The following is an 18744-nucleotide window of genomic DNA, read 5'->3' on the forward strand; positions in this document are numbered from 1 at the left end:
CTCAAAAAAAAAACTACACATGGCTTGTTTAGCTATTTTATGGTTTATCTATTATCTATTCGCTTAACAAAAATTGAAAAACAATAAACGAATGATAATTAATATAATAATTTTAATTGTCTCTGACGAATAAATTTTGCATTGAGTTGCGGACTTCACACTATAACTTTTGTAATTTCAAGTGATATTAGAACTAAAAACAATGAGTAATAGAATTCAACTAATATGTATAAATCTACCAACTATAAGAATACAGTTATTGAGATTGAGAGGTGTGTATGGAGATCGGCTAGTTGTTCGTGAATAGCAATAGAAATTTCGCGATTTCTAAATATATCGACACTTTGAGCTGATTATGATGACTAGAATCTTGATGTCCCTAGTGTCTAACTCGCTACTATGTCCTAATGTCTAACTCCTTATTAAGTAGTAATAAATCTGTCTGTCCTAATGTTTAACTTGCTATTAACGCTAAGGGGTTATTTGCCCTACTTTTATAAATTGAAGGGCTGAGTTGTAAAATATTAGGGATAAAAATATTATTTGGTCAATAGTTGAAGGGTGTATTTAAACATTTTCAATTCAATTGTTAGTTGTATTTTTGGAAAGAAGAAGGAAACCCTAACCCAAACTGGAGCGACGCAGTGGAAGATCTAGCTATAGTCGGAAACACAAGCGGTTTAATCTCTCTTCTCGACACGGTCATCTCAAAACTCAGAGCTGCCCATCGCAAGCCGTTGATCTCCGTCCCCTTTTGTAATGGATGGTGCGAAAAAAGGCAAGGTTTCAGGGTCAGATACGGCTGCTTTATCCGGCAATGATTCAATTCCTGATGGGTCTTCTACGAATAAACATCTGGAGGAATCAGATGATGATTGGGAAGCTTTAGCAGATTGTGCAGCTACTGAATTAATCTCCTCTCCAGAGTTACCCACCGTATCCAATCTCTCACTGGAAGAAGAAGCTACTGTTCAAGTCCCCAAGCGTCGCGGAAGAGGAACATTCTCATATAAACAAGACAAACTCTACAGTGATCGCCAATCTGACGTGTCTTTATCCGATGAGACAGAGGAGGAGGAAGAATCAAGAACGAGTACACAACAAAACCCGGAGTCAATCTATTCTAAATACGGCACGCGCCATGTTCTTGTTCTGGCTGATTTTCCGCCCAGTATGAGAACAATAGATCTTGAGAAGTTTTTCCAGGGCTTCACAGATTATGGAGTTGTCATTAGGTGGGTTAATGATACAATGGCGCTTGCTGTGTTCGGGACGCCGTCTGTTGCACTTGAGGCTCGGAAGGGGGTTCGGTTCCCATTTACGGTTCGAATTCTTGATGAGGATGATGTCGTTTTGGGTTTGATTCCGGTTAAAGATTTGGAACCTCCTCGTCGAAGGCCACCAACATCGACGAGAACTGCCCAGAGGCTGATTGCACAAGGAATGGGATTGAAGTTGGCATCTACAGGATTTGGTTCTAGTGAGCTGAAGACTCAGGAAGAAGCCAGGAAGAATCGTATAGCTACGAGGCAAAAAATGATTGAGGATGCTTGGGGTGATGATGAGAGCTAAGATTTCAGGTTTTCTACTTGGAAATCTTTTAATCTTCCAATTATTGCATTTTACTTATTAATGCGGTACACATTTAGTTGGAGTTGAACTGTTGAAGTCTTTTAAGTTGTTTTTAGAGCACATCCCATTTGTGATTTTATATTACATGATTTGAGAAAAAAATAATAATATTCATTATGAATCGAGGTATGAGGGTTCGGATAGGCAATGGCTTGGATACTAATGTTTGGAGTGCCCTGTGGATTATGGATGGGGGACTCAGGTGGAGAGCCCTGTTGGTGAAGATTTGGCTGATTCAAAAGTTTGGCAACTCTTTCAACCTGATGTTAGGAGATAGGATATGGGTGTTATAACTTTTTCTTGATTTGTTTAGTGAGACAGCTTGAACTTGCATTGTAAGCATTCCTCTGAGTTTTCTGGATACCAGAGATGCTTGGTGTTGGAAGTTTGATGCAAAGGGGTTGTTCTCGGTGAAGTCGTGTTATAGGGCCTTGAGAAGAGAAGTTACTGGCGTAGATTCTGACCTGTGGAAAAAGGTTTGGCAGCTAGATGTCCCGTTGAACATGAAGAATTTTATTTGGAGAAGTTGCTCCGGTTTCATTCCTATGGCGGATGCTTTGGCTTGAACCAAGGTTTTTATTAATAACTCTTGTCTAGTGTGTAATAAGAATCTAAAATCAGTTTGTCACCTTCTGTCCACCTGTGATTTTGCTCTTGATTGCTGGGAGACAGCAGACCTGGGTTCTTTTGTGATGCTTGAATGTTATCCTAAAGTGTGGTGCTATAAGTGGCTTGGGGATTTAGGAAGAGAAGGATGAGCTTTAGCCGCTGCTTTATGTTGGCATCTCTGGAAGAATTAAAACAATACTGTATGGGAGAATGATGGCAATAGTGCAGCAGCGGAGGTTAATGAGGCTGGGTACAGTCTTCATGCTTGGCAGTGTGCGAATTCCAGAGCTGGTGTTTCTTGCGGCCAGCAGGTTAATGATGGCGATGGTGCCATTACGTGGACTGGTTAATGACGGTGATGGTGCCAACACGTGGACTGCTCCTGGTCATGGCTGGGTTAGATTAATGCAGATGCAGCGACTTTCCAGGAGACCAGCAGCATAGGAGCAGGGTGTGTTGTTCGCCGTTCGGGATGAGTTTGGTTTGCCGGGTGTGTTCACTCATCGTACTGCAGAAATTATAGCAAATAGAGAGGCTTTGAGTTGGCTCCATGCAGGTTGGTCGAAGCTGATTATCGAGTCGGATGCCCTTGCAGTTATCAACTATCTCAGGAATTCGAAGTCGGAAAGCGGATAGTTGATTTTGGACGATTGCTTAATATTGGCAAAACAGCTTGCTATAAAATTTTCTTTTGTAAGATGATATGCAAATATGGCAGCATATTTTTTAGCGCAAGATGCCCGCTCTCTGATAGGTTACCGGGTTTGGTTTAACGACTATTTTGATTTGTAAAATGTAACTGTTTCGGATTTTAGTTAATATATATTCAATATATTGATTCTTGATTTCAAAGAAAACTTTGATTTTTAAATCACTGCTCGAAATAGCAAAAGAGACGTATTTAATTTACAATCCTAACTGTGGCAATATGATAAAATCACCTTCAAAATCATAAAATTATAATAATAAGAAAAAACCTCAAAATAAATTTTCAATTGCATATAGGAAATCACATTGAATCTCTGTTCAATGTGTTCATCATGTTGCATCGTTCATACAAATTTCAAGAGACAGTTCTAATGGTCAATTATTCTTAAACTGCGAGTAAAATACAAATAAAATACAAATAGAATACAAATGAAAATGGAAAATAGAAATGAGTCTCAGGGGTTTGTAAGGAATATTTTTTTACATTCCTCCATCGTATGGTCCGGGCTGGTGACTGCAAAAGGCAAGTGAAAGGGGTGAATTATTTGATATATATCATATCAAAACAGTGAGAAGCTTAGTGAAACACATATACTTCCTAATTACATAAAATCCAGATGCCTGCTGTGACTATGTTGCACGTAAACAGATACGAATACTGGAAAACGACTTTTTTCAAAATATAAACCGACCCAAAACATTTCCTATGAGTTCAGACAGAAATGTTTTGGAAACGAAAACGCAAGCTTCCTTGAGATTTTCGTGCATCATAGACTGAGACTATATTTATATCTATTCCAACTGTCTTTACTTCTAAATGAATCCTTTAGCTTCTCTTTCGGATTATGTAGGAAAACAAAATTAAGATTACATGTAATATTTTAAATACCAATGGATAGATTGAATATTAATCCATTTCTAACCTGTGTGACCCGCTGTTCGGTCTGATGCATAAATTTCATAATCATTTCCTCCCTGATGAAAGAAATGGTAGCAAGATTATTCAACAATGAAAATTAGTATACACCACAAAACATACAGGCACAAAAATATCTGAGAATGATTACAGCATAACTAAAAGCCACAAGTCCTGAGATTAAGTCTGAGTTTGACTCAAGAACAGGGGTTCATTTTCTGTGCAAGGATTTTTAAATCAAGAACTAGATATTAAGAGACACGACTAGCAAATTATGCTTACTAGACTATTTTCTCTTCTATAGCAGGTTACTTAGTTAGACCATAATCACTGTACAGTGTACTCGAAATGCCCTATTGAAAAGTAATCCAAGCTTGGCTGCGCTACAATTTTAGGCGCAAACAACACTTAGAGCAGTTGCTGCCACTCCAGTGAATCAAAAGTCACATTAACATTTTAAAGATAAAAAATTAACTTTCTTCAACCCGACACTTTGGCTAGTTTAACTTCATCAATGAGTCCGTTATCAAAAAGGACATTAATACGAGCCATACTAAAACCAGAAATATCATGAAATAATTCATAATCTTGAGGCTTTATGCAAGTATGAACGACACAAACAATTCACATTAATGATAGAATGCAATCCACATAACATGAGCAGCTAATGAAATGATGTTTATTTACAAGAAATCACATGCACACAAGTAAAAACTACAAATAAATGAAGAGGTCGTCAATGGCAGTGTTATAAGCAAGCAACTGATGGAAGACAAAAGGCGAGACAGAAAAAAAAGATGACTGATGGAAATAAGAGTACCTCGTAAGTTTTGTCACCGAAAAAGTGGATTTCATTAAACTCTTCTAGATATCTCAAGCAGTACGTCTTGTCCCATCCTTGAGGAAAGACCTGTTTTAAACACAAGTAAATTTGATTGCAGTCTTCCAATTTGTATTCTATGTAAGCAGCTCAAGATAATCATAAACTAAATAGTTACATCAAAGCTTATCTGTCCGCCTATGGAGAATGTCAGATTAAGGTGTGCAAACTTTTCACGTAGCACAGATACCATCTTCTTACGTATGTTATGGACCTGAAATCAATTTATTATTATATTTTAGCAGATATACAGTACATACATCTGCCAGACACAGATTCCAGGTCATGAAACTAATGTAAAAAAATCTGTTAGTAAAGCTAAACTAGTGTCTTGTCTGACCTTGTCATACTTCTCATACTCATCCCTTTCTTCTTGGCTGCAATTCCGGCCAATTGGTGATACATTTATCATCCCACTCCGGAATTCTATGAATGTTCCCCTACATGAATTATTGGATCAGAAAAGCTTTATCCAATCCTTTCTTATACCAGCTTGATACGCAAAAAGGATAAATAACTTAAATATGTTTTCAGAACGTAGGCTCACCTTTTAATTGGAATATCCAAGTCAGCAATATAATGAAGTGTAAAATTTATAAATTCCTGTAGAATCATTCACAAACCATCAAAATCACATAATGAGTGCAATTCTTTCCCAGTAGATACTCAGTGTATTGAAACAACTAATTAATTATCATTAAAAAAAGATATAACTGAAAATTAATTGACCTCTGGTATTTCACAGTTAGATCAATCTTTTTATCACAATTATATCTTCCCTTGTCTTTGGGAAATAAGTCAAATGACTTAAGTTGCTTGATAAGGGAATTCACTTACCTTGAGCTTTTCCTCTCCAATAAATGTCTTCAAACTCTGGTAGAAAGTAAGTACATCCCCCGTTAGACAACCATGCACCCATTTAAACTAAAACACTAAATTCACAATGTACATATCATGCCAAGAAATATAAAGATAAAAGAAGATTAAATTCTGCACAATTGTTCTATTAGATTTTGATTGTGCGACGTACCTGGGTTCCAATAAGTTTCCCATCTTTATGAGCGACAAGCCCATTCTCAGAAAATACATAATCATAGTCATTAACAACTGCACTGCCAAAAGTTGCAATTAACGGCCCCTAATTACTAAATGCCAAAAGCAGATACAAATGAGTTAGTCAGCTAACCTGTACTGCCGAGCTGCTCAGATATCTTAGAAAAATCAGATCCGCCCACTACTCCAACAGTTACAACCTTCATTTGAACAAAGCTACTATCAATTCACACAGACAAATTCATTCCTTATAAAAATATCAAATCTATGCTAAAATGGACTCATACCTTGCGAAGTTCTTGCATGAACTCTAACATCTTAGGAGTAACTACCTGGAATTTAAATTCAAAATTTTAAAAAAAGTTAACTAAATTCCAAAGAAAAAGCATTATAACACCACAAATTACTAAGCATTATAACACCATCAAATTGTCTATTCCATTGCAGGTCATCGAGTTTAATTTTCGAATTTTTCCGAATTTCTTACAAATGTAACTGTTTCGGATTCGATTTAATAAATATCACAAATTCAAAAAAAAAACACCACAAATTACTAAGCATTATAACACCACAGCATCGAGTTTAGTTTTCGATTTTTTCCGAATTTCTTACAAATGTAACTGTTTCGGATTCGATTTAATAAAATATCACGAATTAAAAAAAAACCACAAATTACTAAGCATTATAACACCACAGCATCGAGTTTAGTTTTCGAATTTTTCCGAATTTCTTACACATGTAACTGTTTGAGATTCGATTTAACGAAATTTGATGAATTCGAAAATAAAAAAATACGACAAATTACTAGGCCAATGAAAGCAAACAGAAAATAAAGTTAGGCACCTTTCTTGGAGCTGTGAGAGTTCCATCAACATCAAACAAAGCAATTACACCAGGTGTTCTTACAGCAGCCATTAAATGGATTTACTTCCTGCAATGAAGTTTTTGAAAAAAATGTTCAGGTACTAATTATCAGTAAAGAAAAATTAATAAAAGTACAGTCAACAATTTGAAATTAAACAAAGTACGAGAACCAGAGCAGCTATTTTTCTCATTCAAATTAAAATGGAGAAATTATCTAAATTAAGAACTATGAGAGAATGTAGAACCTGTAGCAGAAAAAGCAAGCGCCACTGACTCGGAACTGGAATTTCGGACACTGATTTCTAAAACAAATCTTCTCAGTTAAATAAAGTGTTGAAGGGGTTAGCTTCAGCGTGAAAAAGTTTTTGGATCTGCTCAGGAACGGACAAAGAAACCAATTGGTACTTGAACTTGGAAGGTTGGCCCAGTTAAGGAAAAATTGTACTTTTGGGACATTCTAGTCCACTTTCCTATTTTCTTGTTGTTGTTATCATTTTTTTTTCCATTAAACTTGATTGCTTTCATACCTGCATTCCATTATGAAAAAGTTATTTTAAATTTCTCAAATCATGGTGCATGTACCTTAGAAGATGTTTGATTATTTGTGGAAATATAATGATTGAGATATTATAACTCGTTCTGACAGTATCAAGTTTGATTTGTCTTTAAAATAGTATAATTTAAACAATCTGAAGTGTTAATTTTGCGAATTAGAATAAATATATCCAAATTCTAAATTATACTTATTTTTGAGATTTATTTTTATAAATTTTTGATTCCATAAATAATTATCTTATATTATAGATTTTTAATTTCAATTTAGTAAGGGTTATTTTGGTTAAAAATGAGGATTATGTGTTTGAAAATAAGTTTAAATTGATGGATATATTTATCCCCTCACGTAAAATTGGCGGACCAGAATGTTTAAATTATATATACATGATTAAAATTGTGGATATAAAAATTCATTTTGCCTAAAAATTACCATAGACCCAATTAGTGAACATGCATCTTTCCTTTACTTGGTTTGGAAGGGACGAAATTGCACCAAAGTTTTGACCAGATGCAAAATGTACATGTTTTAGATTAAATATATATTTAGAGATCCCATCCTAGATTTAATTAAGAGATACAGATGTGGCAAGAATATTCTTTTCATATCCAGCAAATATGCTACCCCTTAGCTAATAATCTGTCAAAAGTAAGAGAGGAAAGAATGAATTTTGGACGGTCTCAGGAACTAGCCATAGGACCGATCTGCCTGTACTCTTATATCAGGCAGGAAATTTCCCATCCTATAGCAACTTCTCTATGGTGGACTATTATCGAAACTTCGTTACATGTCTACATTGCTCGGAAACGAAAACAACTAAATACTGAAACATAAATTTAAGCTTGTAAAATGGTTTTTTTACATTAACATACTATTTAAGTTTCATAAGTTTTTACGGAAACAGAAATGTAGGACCCCACAAGTTTCTGTGCTACATAACTACACATGGCTATTGTCTATATTTTCATATAGGGGGAGATATGATTCATGTCCAATCAAAAAGGTGACTCCTCCTTCCGATCAAAGAAGCAACCGGAAGGACCATCATCGGGCAATAATGCTAGTCTCACCGGACTTTCAGCTCCTTCTTCGACTGATAACTTTCCGCAATCAAAGTTAATATCTGTTTTGACATAGCCAGGGCACACACAATTGATACGGAAAGCTGGAAACTTCTTGGCGATGATACGTGTATAGGCATTCATAGCTGCTTTTGAGAGTTTATAGGCAGACATAATTGCAGGCCAGCCTTTGGTTTCGGGTGAACCCTCCTTAACATCTTCTAGAAACTTGCTCAACACCTCATCGATCCTCTCCTCCGAAAGGCTGTCAGCATCACTCAACACCTCTTTAGCCCATTCGTTCGGTACATTCTGCAATAAAACAAGACTTCATGTAACGAAGTCGGTAAGTTGAACAAGTTTTATATCGATGTTTAATGCCAATTTTACCTTCAACTTGCCCATAGAAGATGAAACATTAACAATCCTTGGTGAATCCGATAATTGGAGTAGGGGAATTAGTGCCTCAACCATTCTCTTGGCACCATAATAGTTTATTTTTAGGCATTCTTCAGCTGATTCGTGTGTTTGAGTTACTAATTCTTGCCAGTTAATGGGCGCTCCTTCCTGAATCAACAAAAAAATCTCATCAACAAGGTAGCTTTAACCAACAAGAAATTATACAATATAAGTTCTGAATTGCCCTGTTGGTGTAGATACCGAAGGAGATTGAGAGCTGATCAAATGGTTGAAATAAAAAATCCCAAGATAGAGCTAGTGGAAAAGCTGTTGTCAGCTGTTGAACTCCATTCAATAGCTCACAAGAGCGAAAACAACAATTAAACCAAACAGACCGTATATAGTACACATTATCGGAAAAGTTAGTAAATATTTTGATCTTAAAAACACATTACACCGAAAAATTATCAAAAGGAAAACTAATAATTTATTAAATGACATTTTCCATAAGAAATTAGATTTGATGTCTCAAGAATCTTTAAAAGCTTCATTAAAAACTTACACTTCTTGATATAGAAGCTCTTAAAGCATCAGCATCCGCTTCAATTCCACCTATTCCTGCATTGTTCACCTACAGAAAAAACCGAACATTTTGCACCGTTCAAGCTTTAAAAACTAAAGGTAAGAATTAAAGAATTAAGGAATTAAGAAACTAAAGAAATGTATTAACAAGGTAAAATGAATTTATCTACCAACAACTATAGCTCATTTTATCAATCATACCGTGATGTTGAAATCCTATCAGTTTGATTAATTATTTTTTCGAGCATTGTCACAAATATTCATTCATGTCTAGTTTGAAGCTAACGTGCAGTAAGAACACAAAATTCATCGAAAATGACAAATTCTTTTTAGAACAATAAGCTGTAATCATACCAGAATATCTAGCTTTCGGAATCGCATTTTCACGAAATCAGCAAAAACAGATATACTATCAGGATCAGCAACATCAAGCTGATGAAACACCACGTAATCAGAGAGACCGGAGTCTTTGAGTTTCTGAACAGCTTCAAGCCCTCTCTTTTCATCTCTAGCTGTTAATATTACAATAATTTCATTAGAAGCCAGCTGCTTACAGATTCCAAATCCAATCCCTTTGTTTCCTCCGGTCACCACCGCATACCTGAAATAAAATTAAATTAAATTGTCAGATAACTTCTGAAAAAGGATTAATTTTGTTTTTCGTTGAAAGAAAAAAGTTACCTCTTGGTTGGTTCCATTGATGATAATATGTTGGAATTGGTTAAATCTCTTAGGCTTTGATTAATATTGCAGTGGTGGAATATACTAGAAACATTAATTAGAGATTTTGATGACCACTAGCAGAATTGTGAACATAAAATGTGACACGATTGGCATTAGATTATTTTGGATATAAGTATTTTTTGTCGTCTCCTTTAACAAAAAGGACAGATTTCATAGCAATTCAAATAACGACGAACGTTTTGCTTTAACGACAATTTTGTCATGAATATAGAACAGTTTTCCTTTTGTTTTTGTCCTTTTTCAAAAATGTAACTATACATGACAGAAACAAAAATTAAGCGTCGCTGAATAATTCACGGTTTCTACTTTTCTGGCAACGCTTTCATGTCGCTAGATGTTAACTAGAAGAGTTTACTGAAATTTTCTTTAAATAAAAATTTGTTGCATCTAATTCCTGTCTGATCAAAAAGGTGACTCCTCCTTCCTATCAAAGAAGCAACCAGAAGGACCATCATTGGGCAATAGTGCCAATCTCACTGGACTTTCAGCTCCTTCGTCGACTGATAACTTTCCGGTATTAAAGTTAACATCTGTTTTGACATAGCCAGGGCAGACACAGTTGATATGGAAAGTTGGAAACTTCTTGGCGATGATACGTGTATAGGCATTCATAGCTGCTTTTGATAGTATATAGGCAGACATATTTGCAGGCCAGCCTTTGCTTACGTGTGAACCCTCCTTAAAATCTTCTAGAAACTTGCTCAACACCTCATCGATCCTCTCCTCCGAAAGGCTGTCAGCATCACTCAACACCTCTTTAGCCCATTCGTTCGATACATTCTGCAAGAAAACAAGAATGACATGGCCTCCCATTCGCTTAAAATATACACTTTCTATATATCTCTTATGCATTTAGCAGAACTCTGAACTCATGATGAAGTCAGTAACTTACCTTCAACTTGCCCATAGAAGACGAGACGTTAACGATTCTTGGCGAATCAGATAATTGGAGCAGGGGCGTAAGTGCCTCAATCATTCTCTTGGCACCATAATAGTTTATTTTTATGCATTCTTCAGCTGATTTGCAAGTTTGAACTAGTAATTCGTGCCAGTTAATGGGTGCTCCTTCCTGAATCAACAAGCAATTATACAACATAAGTAAAAGTTCTGAATTGCCCTGTTGATGTAGATATTGGACGAGATTGAGAGCTAATCAAATGGTTGAAATAAAAAATTCCAGTATAGAGCTATTGAAGAAAGCTGCTGTCAGCTGTGAATTTCATCCAACAGCTCGTAACAGCAAAGAGAACAATTAAACCAAACATACGCTATATAGTACACATTACCCTACTCGGAAAAGTTACTAATACATTTTGATCTTAAAGACACATTACGTACCCTACTCAGAGAAGTTATTGATATATGCTGTAAATGAAATGATCCACTATCCTCTATTCGTTTATACCGACAAACTATCAAAAGCGAAACTAATAATTAAAATTACATTTTTCATAAAAAATTAGATTCAATGTCTCAAGAATCTTTTAAAGGCTCATTTAAAACTTACACTTCTTGATATAGAAGCTCTTACAGCATCAGCATCTGCTTCAACTCCACCTATTCCTGCATTGTTCACCTGCAGAAAAACCAAAGATTTTGCATCGTTCAAGCATAGAAGAACTAGAGATAAGTATAAACAAGGTAAAATGAATTTATCTACGAACAACTATAATTCATTTTTCTATATATATATAAATCTTATCAGTTTGATCCATTATTTTTCAAACATTTTCAAATATATTCATGTCTAGCTTGAAACCAACGTGCCGCGTCAACTCTAAATAGTAGCGAGTATATTTCGCAGTAAGAATGCAAAATTCAATCAAAAATGACATTTTTTTTAGAACAACTAGCGTTAATCATACCAGAATATCTAATTTTCGGAATTGCGTTTTTACGAAATCAGCCAAAACAGAGATACTATCAGGATCAGCAACATCAAGCTGATGAAACACCACGTAATCAGAGAGACCGGAGTCTTTGAGTTTCTGAACAGCTTCAAGCCCTCTCTTTTCATCTCTAGCAGTTAATATTACAATAATTCCATTAGAAGCCAGCTGCTTACAGATTCCAAATCCAATCCCTTTGTTTCCTCCGGTCACCACCGCATACCTGAAAAAAACTAAATTAAATTAAATTGTCACCAAATGTAACTTCTGAAAAGAAAAGAATCACCTCTTGGTTGCTTCTGCCATTGATGATAATATGTAGGACTTAGTTAAATCTCTGATGGTTTGATTCGGCGACGTTTTGTTCCTTTGTGATGATTTCTGATTAGGTTATCAAATTTTTTCAGTTGGTTCAAAAATTTATTCCTCTGATTACAGCTTTGATTGATATTGCAGTGGCGGAATTTACTAGAAACATTGAGGACCACTGATATAATTATAGCATAAACACTGCGACGATTGGCATTAATTATTTTGGACCAAAGTTATTTACAACAGAAAGGACAGATATTCACAGCAATTAAGCACTAATGTTCAAATAACGACGAACAGTTTTTTTGTCCATGAAACCGCACCTTTAAATAATCCACATTCAGACAAATCCTCACCGGAGCCGATAGGTCCCTTGCACCTTTCACCTTTTGAAGAAAAATATACAACCTTTCACCTTTATAACGATTTAACCACGTCTTTTAAATTTTAATACTTCATATTTCAATTTTTCATTTCTTAAAATGTACATCCCCACGTTATACGCTATTGTTTCATTCACTAAAAACCGCAAAGCACGACTTTGTTTGGCTGAACATCAATCACACAAGAAAATGAAGTGATCAATGACTACTATTGAGCTCAAATCTTTATTTTTACAATATGAATTTACATGTAGCGTTTGACAACATCTTACCCTTGACAGAAAATACATAAACACAACAGAAATATCAATGCTTGTAATATATTCTCACAACATTCATTTAAGATTACGTTTTATGTTATTCAGAAAGACGAAATCTCTTTCCTATAATAAAACAAGCCAGACGGCCCACCGTTAGGCAGCAGAGCTAACCTCACAACACTTTCAGCACCTTCAGCTGCAGTTAAGGGCCCATTGTTGATGGTTATGTCAGTCTTGCAAAAGCCAGGACAGAGAGCATTGACGAGGAAACTCGGATATTTTATGGCTAGAACCCTCGTATAGGCGATCATAGCTGCCTTTGCAACCATGTAGGCTGAGAGATGAGTAGGCCAGCCTTTGGTTTCTAGCAAATCATCCTTGAAATCCTTCAGAAACTGCTTCACCACTTCATCCACTCTCTCTTCGGTAAGCCTTTCGACATCACTTAATATACCTTTTGCCCATTCGTTGGGTATATTCTATGCCAAACGACAAGAAAATTTCTCATCAAACTCATAGCAATATCATATTAATTCAAACAAGCAAAAGATATAAAGGGTTGCGCACCTCCAACAATCCAGCCAGGGAAGCAACATTTACGATCCTAGCCGAATCAGATAACTGTAGAAGCGGAGCAAGTGCTTCCACCGTTGCTTTTGCACCATAGTAGTTTGTTTTCACGCATTGTTCTCCGGAATCAAAACTTTGAGTTAACATTTTGTCCCAAGTCATTCGTTTTCCATCTGGCTGCATCATCAAATAGAATGCTAACATGTCATATACATATGAAATCTAATTAAAAACTCACCGATTATGTGATATTTAATGATTGGTTACGACATTTAATAACATCAGCTGTCACTTAGTAAATGGACACTTTATAATCCTACGTGGTGAACAAGATTCACATTCACTTATAGGTGTTCGATAAAATAATCAAGCTATTACTTTTATGAACCTTAAAATCAGCAAGCTGTTAATTTTCATAAGAACCTATAAGTTTTGAATATAAACACTAACTTTCAACTCAAAATAAAGTAAGACCAAGATATCAATTTGAATACTTACCCAGTTACCACCATTAAGCTCAACACCCGCCCGAAAATTATTCGAGTCGATTTCAATTCCACCGATCCCAGCATTGTTCACCTGCAAAGGTTTCAATAATTCAATTCATGAGTAAAATGATAAAGAATTCCTCATAAAAACGTCCAAGATGTAATTAAATCTTACCAAAATATCAAGTTTTCCAAATTGGGTCTTGATAAAATCTGCTAAACAAGCTATACTCTGAGAATCTACAACATCAAGCTGATGAAAAATCAGTAAATCATCAGAAATCCCGGATTGTTTAAGCTTTTCAACAGCTTCGAGTCCTCTGTTCTTGTCTCTGGCTGTTAAAATGACTACAATTCCATGACAAGCCAATTGCCGACAAATTTCAAACCCTATCCCCTTGTTTCCTCCAGTAACAACTGCGTATCTGTTTGAGTATTTAGAATTAGATTGTAAATTAAAGTGCTAAAAGAAAATTAATGAAGAAAAAACGAACCTCTTTGGTGTAGTAATGGTGGTGGACTGTGCCATTTTAAGTTCAGTTGTCTGTAGTGATGAACACACAGCTATTCTTGCTTTAAAATTATAAAATTGGGCTATTTTTGTCCTAAAAAAATGCAGCTATTCTTGCTTAACGACGACTAGTATTTGGAAATTTTGGTAGTTAGAACTTAGAACTCAATTATTGGAAGCAATTAATGCACGTTCATGGTTTTTTAACCAGAAAAAGTGAAGAACCAACTTATTTTGAAACGAATTTGCAATAAAAAACATATGATCCATCAATTTTATACTTTGTGATAAATATATTTGACCCTTATTTTAAATTTATATTTTAGATTTACTTTTATAGTTATGATTAAATTTTGATTTAGTAAATACTTATTTTATAAGATTGATTATTTTTTTCAATTTAAAAAGAGTTATATGAGGTTAAAATGAGTATATATTTCCGAAAATAAGTTTAAATTGAAGGGTAAATATATTTGTCCGAAGTTATAAAATTGACGGATCTGATTGCCACAAATTATTTTAAGAATGTGGATATTTAAAATCATTTTTCTTAAAAGAAAAACAAGTTTGTTATCACTCAAAAATATTAAATGTTTTTGATGATTTTTTCAGGTCAAATTTTTCAAAAACATCAATTTTGACTTGATGTTTAATTTCTTTTTAAAAAATCAATCATTTTTTATTATTTTGTTCAAGAACAAATTTTTAATTTCGTAAATTGGAGACTAATTGTTTTTTTTTTAAGTGGGAAGGGAGAGCGCATGTGGAAGGGTAATTGTAGACTAATTTGATAAGTATCTTTCGATTACAAAAAATTAATTTATAAAAAAAAGTCGAAAAAATTTCATTTTGATACATATGTTTAAGTGGTTACAATTGAAATATATTTATCAAAATTATACTTCTTTCGTCCTAATAGAGTTGTCCACTTTGAGAAAATATTGTGTCCTAAAATTCTTGTCCACTTTCAAAAATAACTAAATTTTACACTCATTTTTTCTATATTACCCCTATTTAAAATCCAGAGTAAATTGAGAGTAAATTGCAAGTGCACTCTATATTAAATAGGGGTATGATAAAAAAAGTAAGGAGAATTTTACAAAACTCATAAATAATAATTGCTTTTCTTAAACTATGTGATAAAGGCAAAGTGGACAATTATATTAGGACGAAGGGAGTATTAAAATTGATAATTATAAAAAGTTTCATTAACAAATTAAAAGATTGTATGGGGTGCTTGGATGGTGAGCAATTAATGTATCCTAAATATGGCTGCCATGAACCGATACCAAGCAATTTAATTTCCAGCATTTACTAGGCCATATAGGGGTGTAAATGAACCGAGTCGAGCCGAGCTTTGCAGTGTTCATGTTCGACTCGTTTAGCGAACAAGGTGTTCATGTTCGGTTCATGTTCAGTCGAACTTTAAACAGAGTGTTCATGTTCGGTTCGTTTAAATTTTATAGAGTTCATTTTCGGTTCGTGTTCAACTCGTGTTCGTTCATTTAGCCGCTAAACGAACAAGTTCGCGAACGAGCTCACGAACGAGCTCGATAAGTACTAAACGAGCTCGTTCACGAACAAGCTCGCGAACAAACTCGATAAGTACTAAACGAGCTCGTTCGCGAGCCCGCTCGTTTAGCGGATAAACGAACGAACACGAACTTTTAAACGAACAAACACGAATATAAGCTGAATAAATTAAAAACAATCTAATCGAACTCGTTCACGAATATGAGCTGAATAAATTAGAAACGTAATTATACAAATTAATCTAAATATGAATTAGTCCGCGAACACCTAATCGAGTTTCTAACGAGTTTGTTCGTGAACTATATACGAGCTCGTTCACGAACTTGTTTACGAACTCTTAATCGAGCTCGTTCACGAGCTTGTTCATGAACTCTTATTCGAGTTGTTCGCGAACATAAACGAGCCGAACACCACTATGTTCATGTTCAGCTCGTTTATATTAACGAAGATAAAATCAAGTTCGAGCTCGTTCATTTAGAATACGAACGAACATGAACCGAGCTCTTATCAAGCCGAACACCGAGCTGCTCGCGAACGGCTCGGTTCATTTACACCCCTAGCCATAGTCTCATAAGCACTAATTGAGCTTAAATTTCACTTTATTTTTACATCTTACACTTGACAAAAATACGTTAACATAATAGAATTATCTATGCGTGTAATTTCTTTTCACAACATTAATATAAGATAAAGTTCAATGTCATTCAGAAACATGAAATTTCTTTCCTACAATAGAACAAGCCTGAAGACCCATCGTTAGGCAGTAGAGCTAGCCTCACAACACTTTCAGCTCCTTCAGCTGCAGTTAAGCAGCCAACATTGACGGTTATGTCAGTCCTGCAAAAGCCCGGACAGACGGCATTGACGAGGAAACTCGGATATTTTATGGCTAGAATCCTCGTATAGGCGATCATAGCCGCCTTTGCAACCGTGTAGGCTGAGAGATGAGTTCGCCAGCCTTTGGTTTCTAGCAAACCATCCTTGAAATCCTTCAGAAACTGCTTCAACACCTCATCCACTCTGTCTTCCGAAAGCCTTTCGATGTCACTCAACAAACCTTTTGCCCATTCATTGGGTATATTCTATGCCAAATAACAAAAAAAAATTATCATCAAACTCTTAGCAATATCATATTCAAAAAGCAAAAGATATACAGGGTTGTGTACCTCCAGCAATCCAGCCATGGAAGCAACATTTACGATCCTAGCGGAATCAGATAACTGAAGAAGAGGAGAAAGGGCTTCGACCATTGCTTTTGCGCCATAGTAGTTTGTTTTCACGCATTGTTCTCCTGAGTCAAAACTTTGAGTTGCCATTTTATCCCAAGTAATTTGTTTTCCATCTGGCTGCATCACCAGATAGAATGCTAACATCTTATACTCTGTCCAACCATTTCCACAAAAGTCTGTCTTTATTTATATAGACTGAGTGAGTAAAGTTACAAGATATTTGGAACCCTACTCGAAAAAAGTTATCTATAGTCAATTTGGATTCTACTCCAAGTTGAGTTTGAGTCCAATATTTACTTGTAATCAATCTTTTTTAAAGAAACGAGTTGAAGACGAATTCGAGATCCACCTCAAGGGAGCATATTCTTTATTTTCAAAATTTAGGAAATTTTCATACTGACCTTCAACCCAAACTAAAGTAAGAACCAGATTCAATTTGAAGTAAGTGTGTATAGAATTATTTACCCAGTTACCACCATTAAGCTCAAAACCTTTTCGAAAATTACCAGAGTCATATTCAATTCCACCAATCCCAGCATTATTCACCTGCACAACGTTTCAATAACTCAATACATGAGTAAAAAGATACAGAACTCCTCATAAAAACGTCCAAAATCTAATTCAATCTCACCAAAATATCAAGTTTTGCGAACCGGGTCTTGAGAAAATCTGCTAAACAAGCTATACTCTGAGAATCTAACACATCAAGCTGATGAAAAATCAGCAAATCATCAGAAATCCCACATTGTTTAAGCTTGTCAACAGCTTCAAGTCCTCTGTTCTTGTCTCTAGCTGTTAAAATGACTACAATTCCATTACAAGCCAATTGCCTACAAATTTCAAACCCAATCCCCTTGTTTCCTCCAGTAACAACTGCATACCTGTTTAAATATTTAGAATTAGATAATATATTAAGACCTGAAAAAAAAAATTAATCAAGAAAAAATGAATTTAAGTCAACCTCTTTGTTGTAGTAGAAGTGGAGGATTGTGCCATGATCAGATATGATTAAATGGAAAAATTATTTAAGTTCAGTTATTTGTACTGATAAACACCTAACTATATAGTCTTGTCTAATATATAAAAATTGAGAATACAGGTAAGCAAATTGCTTTGTTAATTAGAAGTTTGAACTCAATTATTGAAAAAATATTAAATACATAGTCATGACTTTTCACTACCAACTTAATTTTAAAAGAAAATTTGGGCAACTTTTCAATACCAGCTAAGGAATGGATTTCAAAGAAGTTGAGTAGGTCTTTATTGGGCAACTTTTTGTTTGTACTGATAAAATAAACACCCAGCTATTCTTTTTTGTAGATTGAATTTTTTTTCAATTCATGAAAATAATTTTTCTTTCAATAGTAATTCTAGTTTTACTTCTGAGAGAGTAATATACTTTTTTTTTCTTTCTGTACTAGCGATTTCAAATTTTCTTTCTAAAGAGTAAAACAATTTCTCTTTTAAATAATTATTTGGTACTATCGAATTCTAACATTTTAGAACCGGGATAGGATGACCGCCCCACTTGATCTCGCCCAAATTATGCCTGTGAACATCGTTCCATC

The 18744-nt window shown here is 34.9% G+C and overlaps 5 protein-coding genes across 7 annotated transcripts; 1 reads left to right on the forward strand and 4 right to left on the reverse strand.

The window, feature by feature from the left end:
* Nucleotides 1-588: 588 nt before the first annotated feature.
* LOC126654150 (uncharacterized) lies at nucleotides 589-3073 on the forward strand. Its single transcript, XM_050348224.2, has one exon. It carries the CDS (start codon nucleotides 760-762, stop codon nucleotides 1570-1572), a length of 813 nt encoding a protein of 270 aa, XP_050204181.1. The 5' UTR covers nucleotides 589-759; the 3' UTR covers nucleotides 1573-3073.
* Nucleotides 3074-3219: 146 nt separating this feature from the next.
* On the reverse strand, nucleotides 3220-7016 carry LOC126654151 (phosphomannomutase). The gene is made up of 12 exons (XM_050348225.2): nucleotides 6908-7016; nucleotides 6642-6729; nucleotides 6086-6130; nucleotides 5932-5998; nucleotides 5776-5852; nucleotides 5583-5618; nucleotides 5293-5348; nucleotides 5086-5185; nucleotides 4864-4959; nucleotides 4686-4775; nucleotides 3873-3924; nucleotides 3220-3463 (listed from the first exon to the last, which is right to left on the reverse strand). The coding sequence occupies exons 2-12, from the start codon at nucleotides 6711-6713 to the stop codon at nucleotides 3405-3407; spliced, it is 750 nt and encodes a 249-aa protein (XP_050204182.1). The 5' UTR covers nucleotides 6714-6729; nucleotides 6908-7016; the 3' UTR covers nucleotides 3220-3404.
* Nucleotides 7017-8050: 1034 nt separating this feature from the next.
* LOC126654148 ((+)-neomenthol dehydrogenase-like) lies at nucleotides 8051-10060 on the reverse strand. Its single transcript, XM_050348222.2, has 5 exons — nucleotides 9939-10060; nucleotides 9612-9858; nucleotides 9238-9306; nucleotides 8667-8843; nucleotides 8051-8588 (listed from the first exon to the last, which is right to left on the reverse strand). The coding sequence occupies exons 1-5, from the start codon at nucleotides 9953-9955 to the stop codon at nucleotides 8211-8213; spliced, it is 888 nt and encodes a 295-aa protein (XP_050204179.1). The 5' UTR covers nucleotides 9956-10060; the 3' UTR covers nucleotides 8051-8210.
* Nucleotides 10061-10166: 106 nt separating this feature from the next.
* On the reverse strand, nucleotides 10167-12453 carry LOC126654149 ((+)-neomenthol dehydrogenase-like). Its single transcript, XM_050348223.2, has 5 exons — nucleotides 12177-12453; nucleotides 11867-12113; nucleotides 11509-11577; nucleotides 10894-11070; nucleotides 10167-10781 (listed from the first exon to the last, which is right to left on the reverse strand). The coding sequence occupies exons 1-5, from the start codon at nucleotides 12194-12196 to the stop codon at nucleotides 10404-10406; spliced, it is 891 nt and encodes a 296-aa protein (XP_050204180.1). The 5' UTR covers nucleotides 12197-12453; the 3' UTR covers nucleotides 10167-10403.
* Nucleotides 12454-12775: 322 nt separating this feature from the next.
* Nucleotides 12776-18246, reverse strand: LOC126654146 ((+)-neomenthol dehydrogenase-like). 3 transcript variants are annotated; one of them, XM_050348219.2, is made up of 9 exons: nucleotides 18138-18243; nucleotides 17808-18057; nucleotides 17578-17722; nucleotides 17114-17235; nucleotides 16722-16945; nucleotides 14079-14328; nucleotides 13914-13994; nucleotides 13413-13592; nucleotides 12776-13324 (listed from the first exon to the last, which is right to left on the reverse strand). In XM_050348219.2, exons 1-9 carry the CDS (start codon nucleotides 18170-18172, stop codon nucleotides 12947-12949), a joined length of 1665 nt encoding a protein of 554 aa, XP_050204176.1. In that variant the 5' UTR covers nucleotides 18173-18243; the 3' UTR covers nucleotides 12776-12946. The 3 variants fall into 3 exon arrangements, with proteins under 3 accessions (XP_050204176.1, XP_050204174.1, XP_050204175.1); XM_050348217.2 differs by lacking the exons at nucleotides 16722-16945; nucleotides 17114-17235; nucleotides 17578-17722; nucleotides 17808-18057; nucleotides 18138-18243 and adding an exon at nucleotides 14398-14635; XM_050348218.2 differs by lacking the exons at nucleotides 12776-13324; nucleotides 13413-13592; nucleotides 13914-13994; nucleotides 14079-14328 and having other exon boundaries at nucleotides 16529-17029; nucleotides 17114-17293; nucleotides 17642-17722; nucleotides 18138-18246.
* Between the last annotated feature and the right edge of the window lie 498 nt (nucleotides 18247-18744).

The sequence above is a fragment of the Mercurialis annua genome, linkage group LG6, assembly GCF_937616625.2.
Source record: "Mercurialis annua linkage group LG6, ddMerAnnu1.2, whole genome shotgun sequence".
Taxonomy (NCBI): domain Eukaryota; kingdom Viridiplantae; phylum Streptophyta; class Magnoliopsida; order Malpighiales; family Euphorbiaceae; genus Mercurialis; species Mercurialis annua.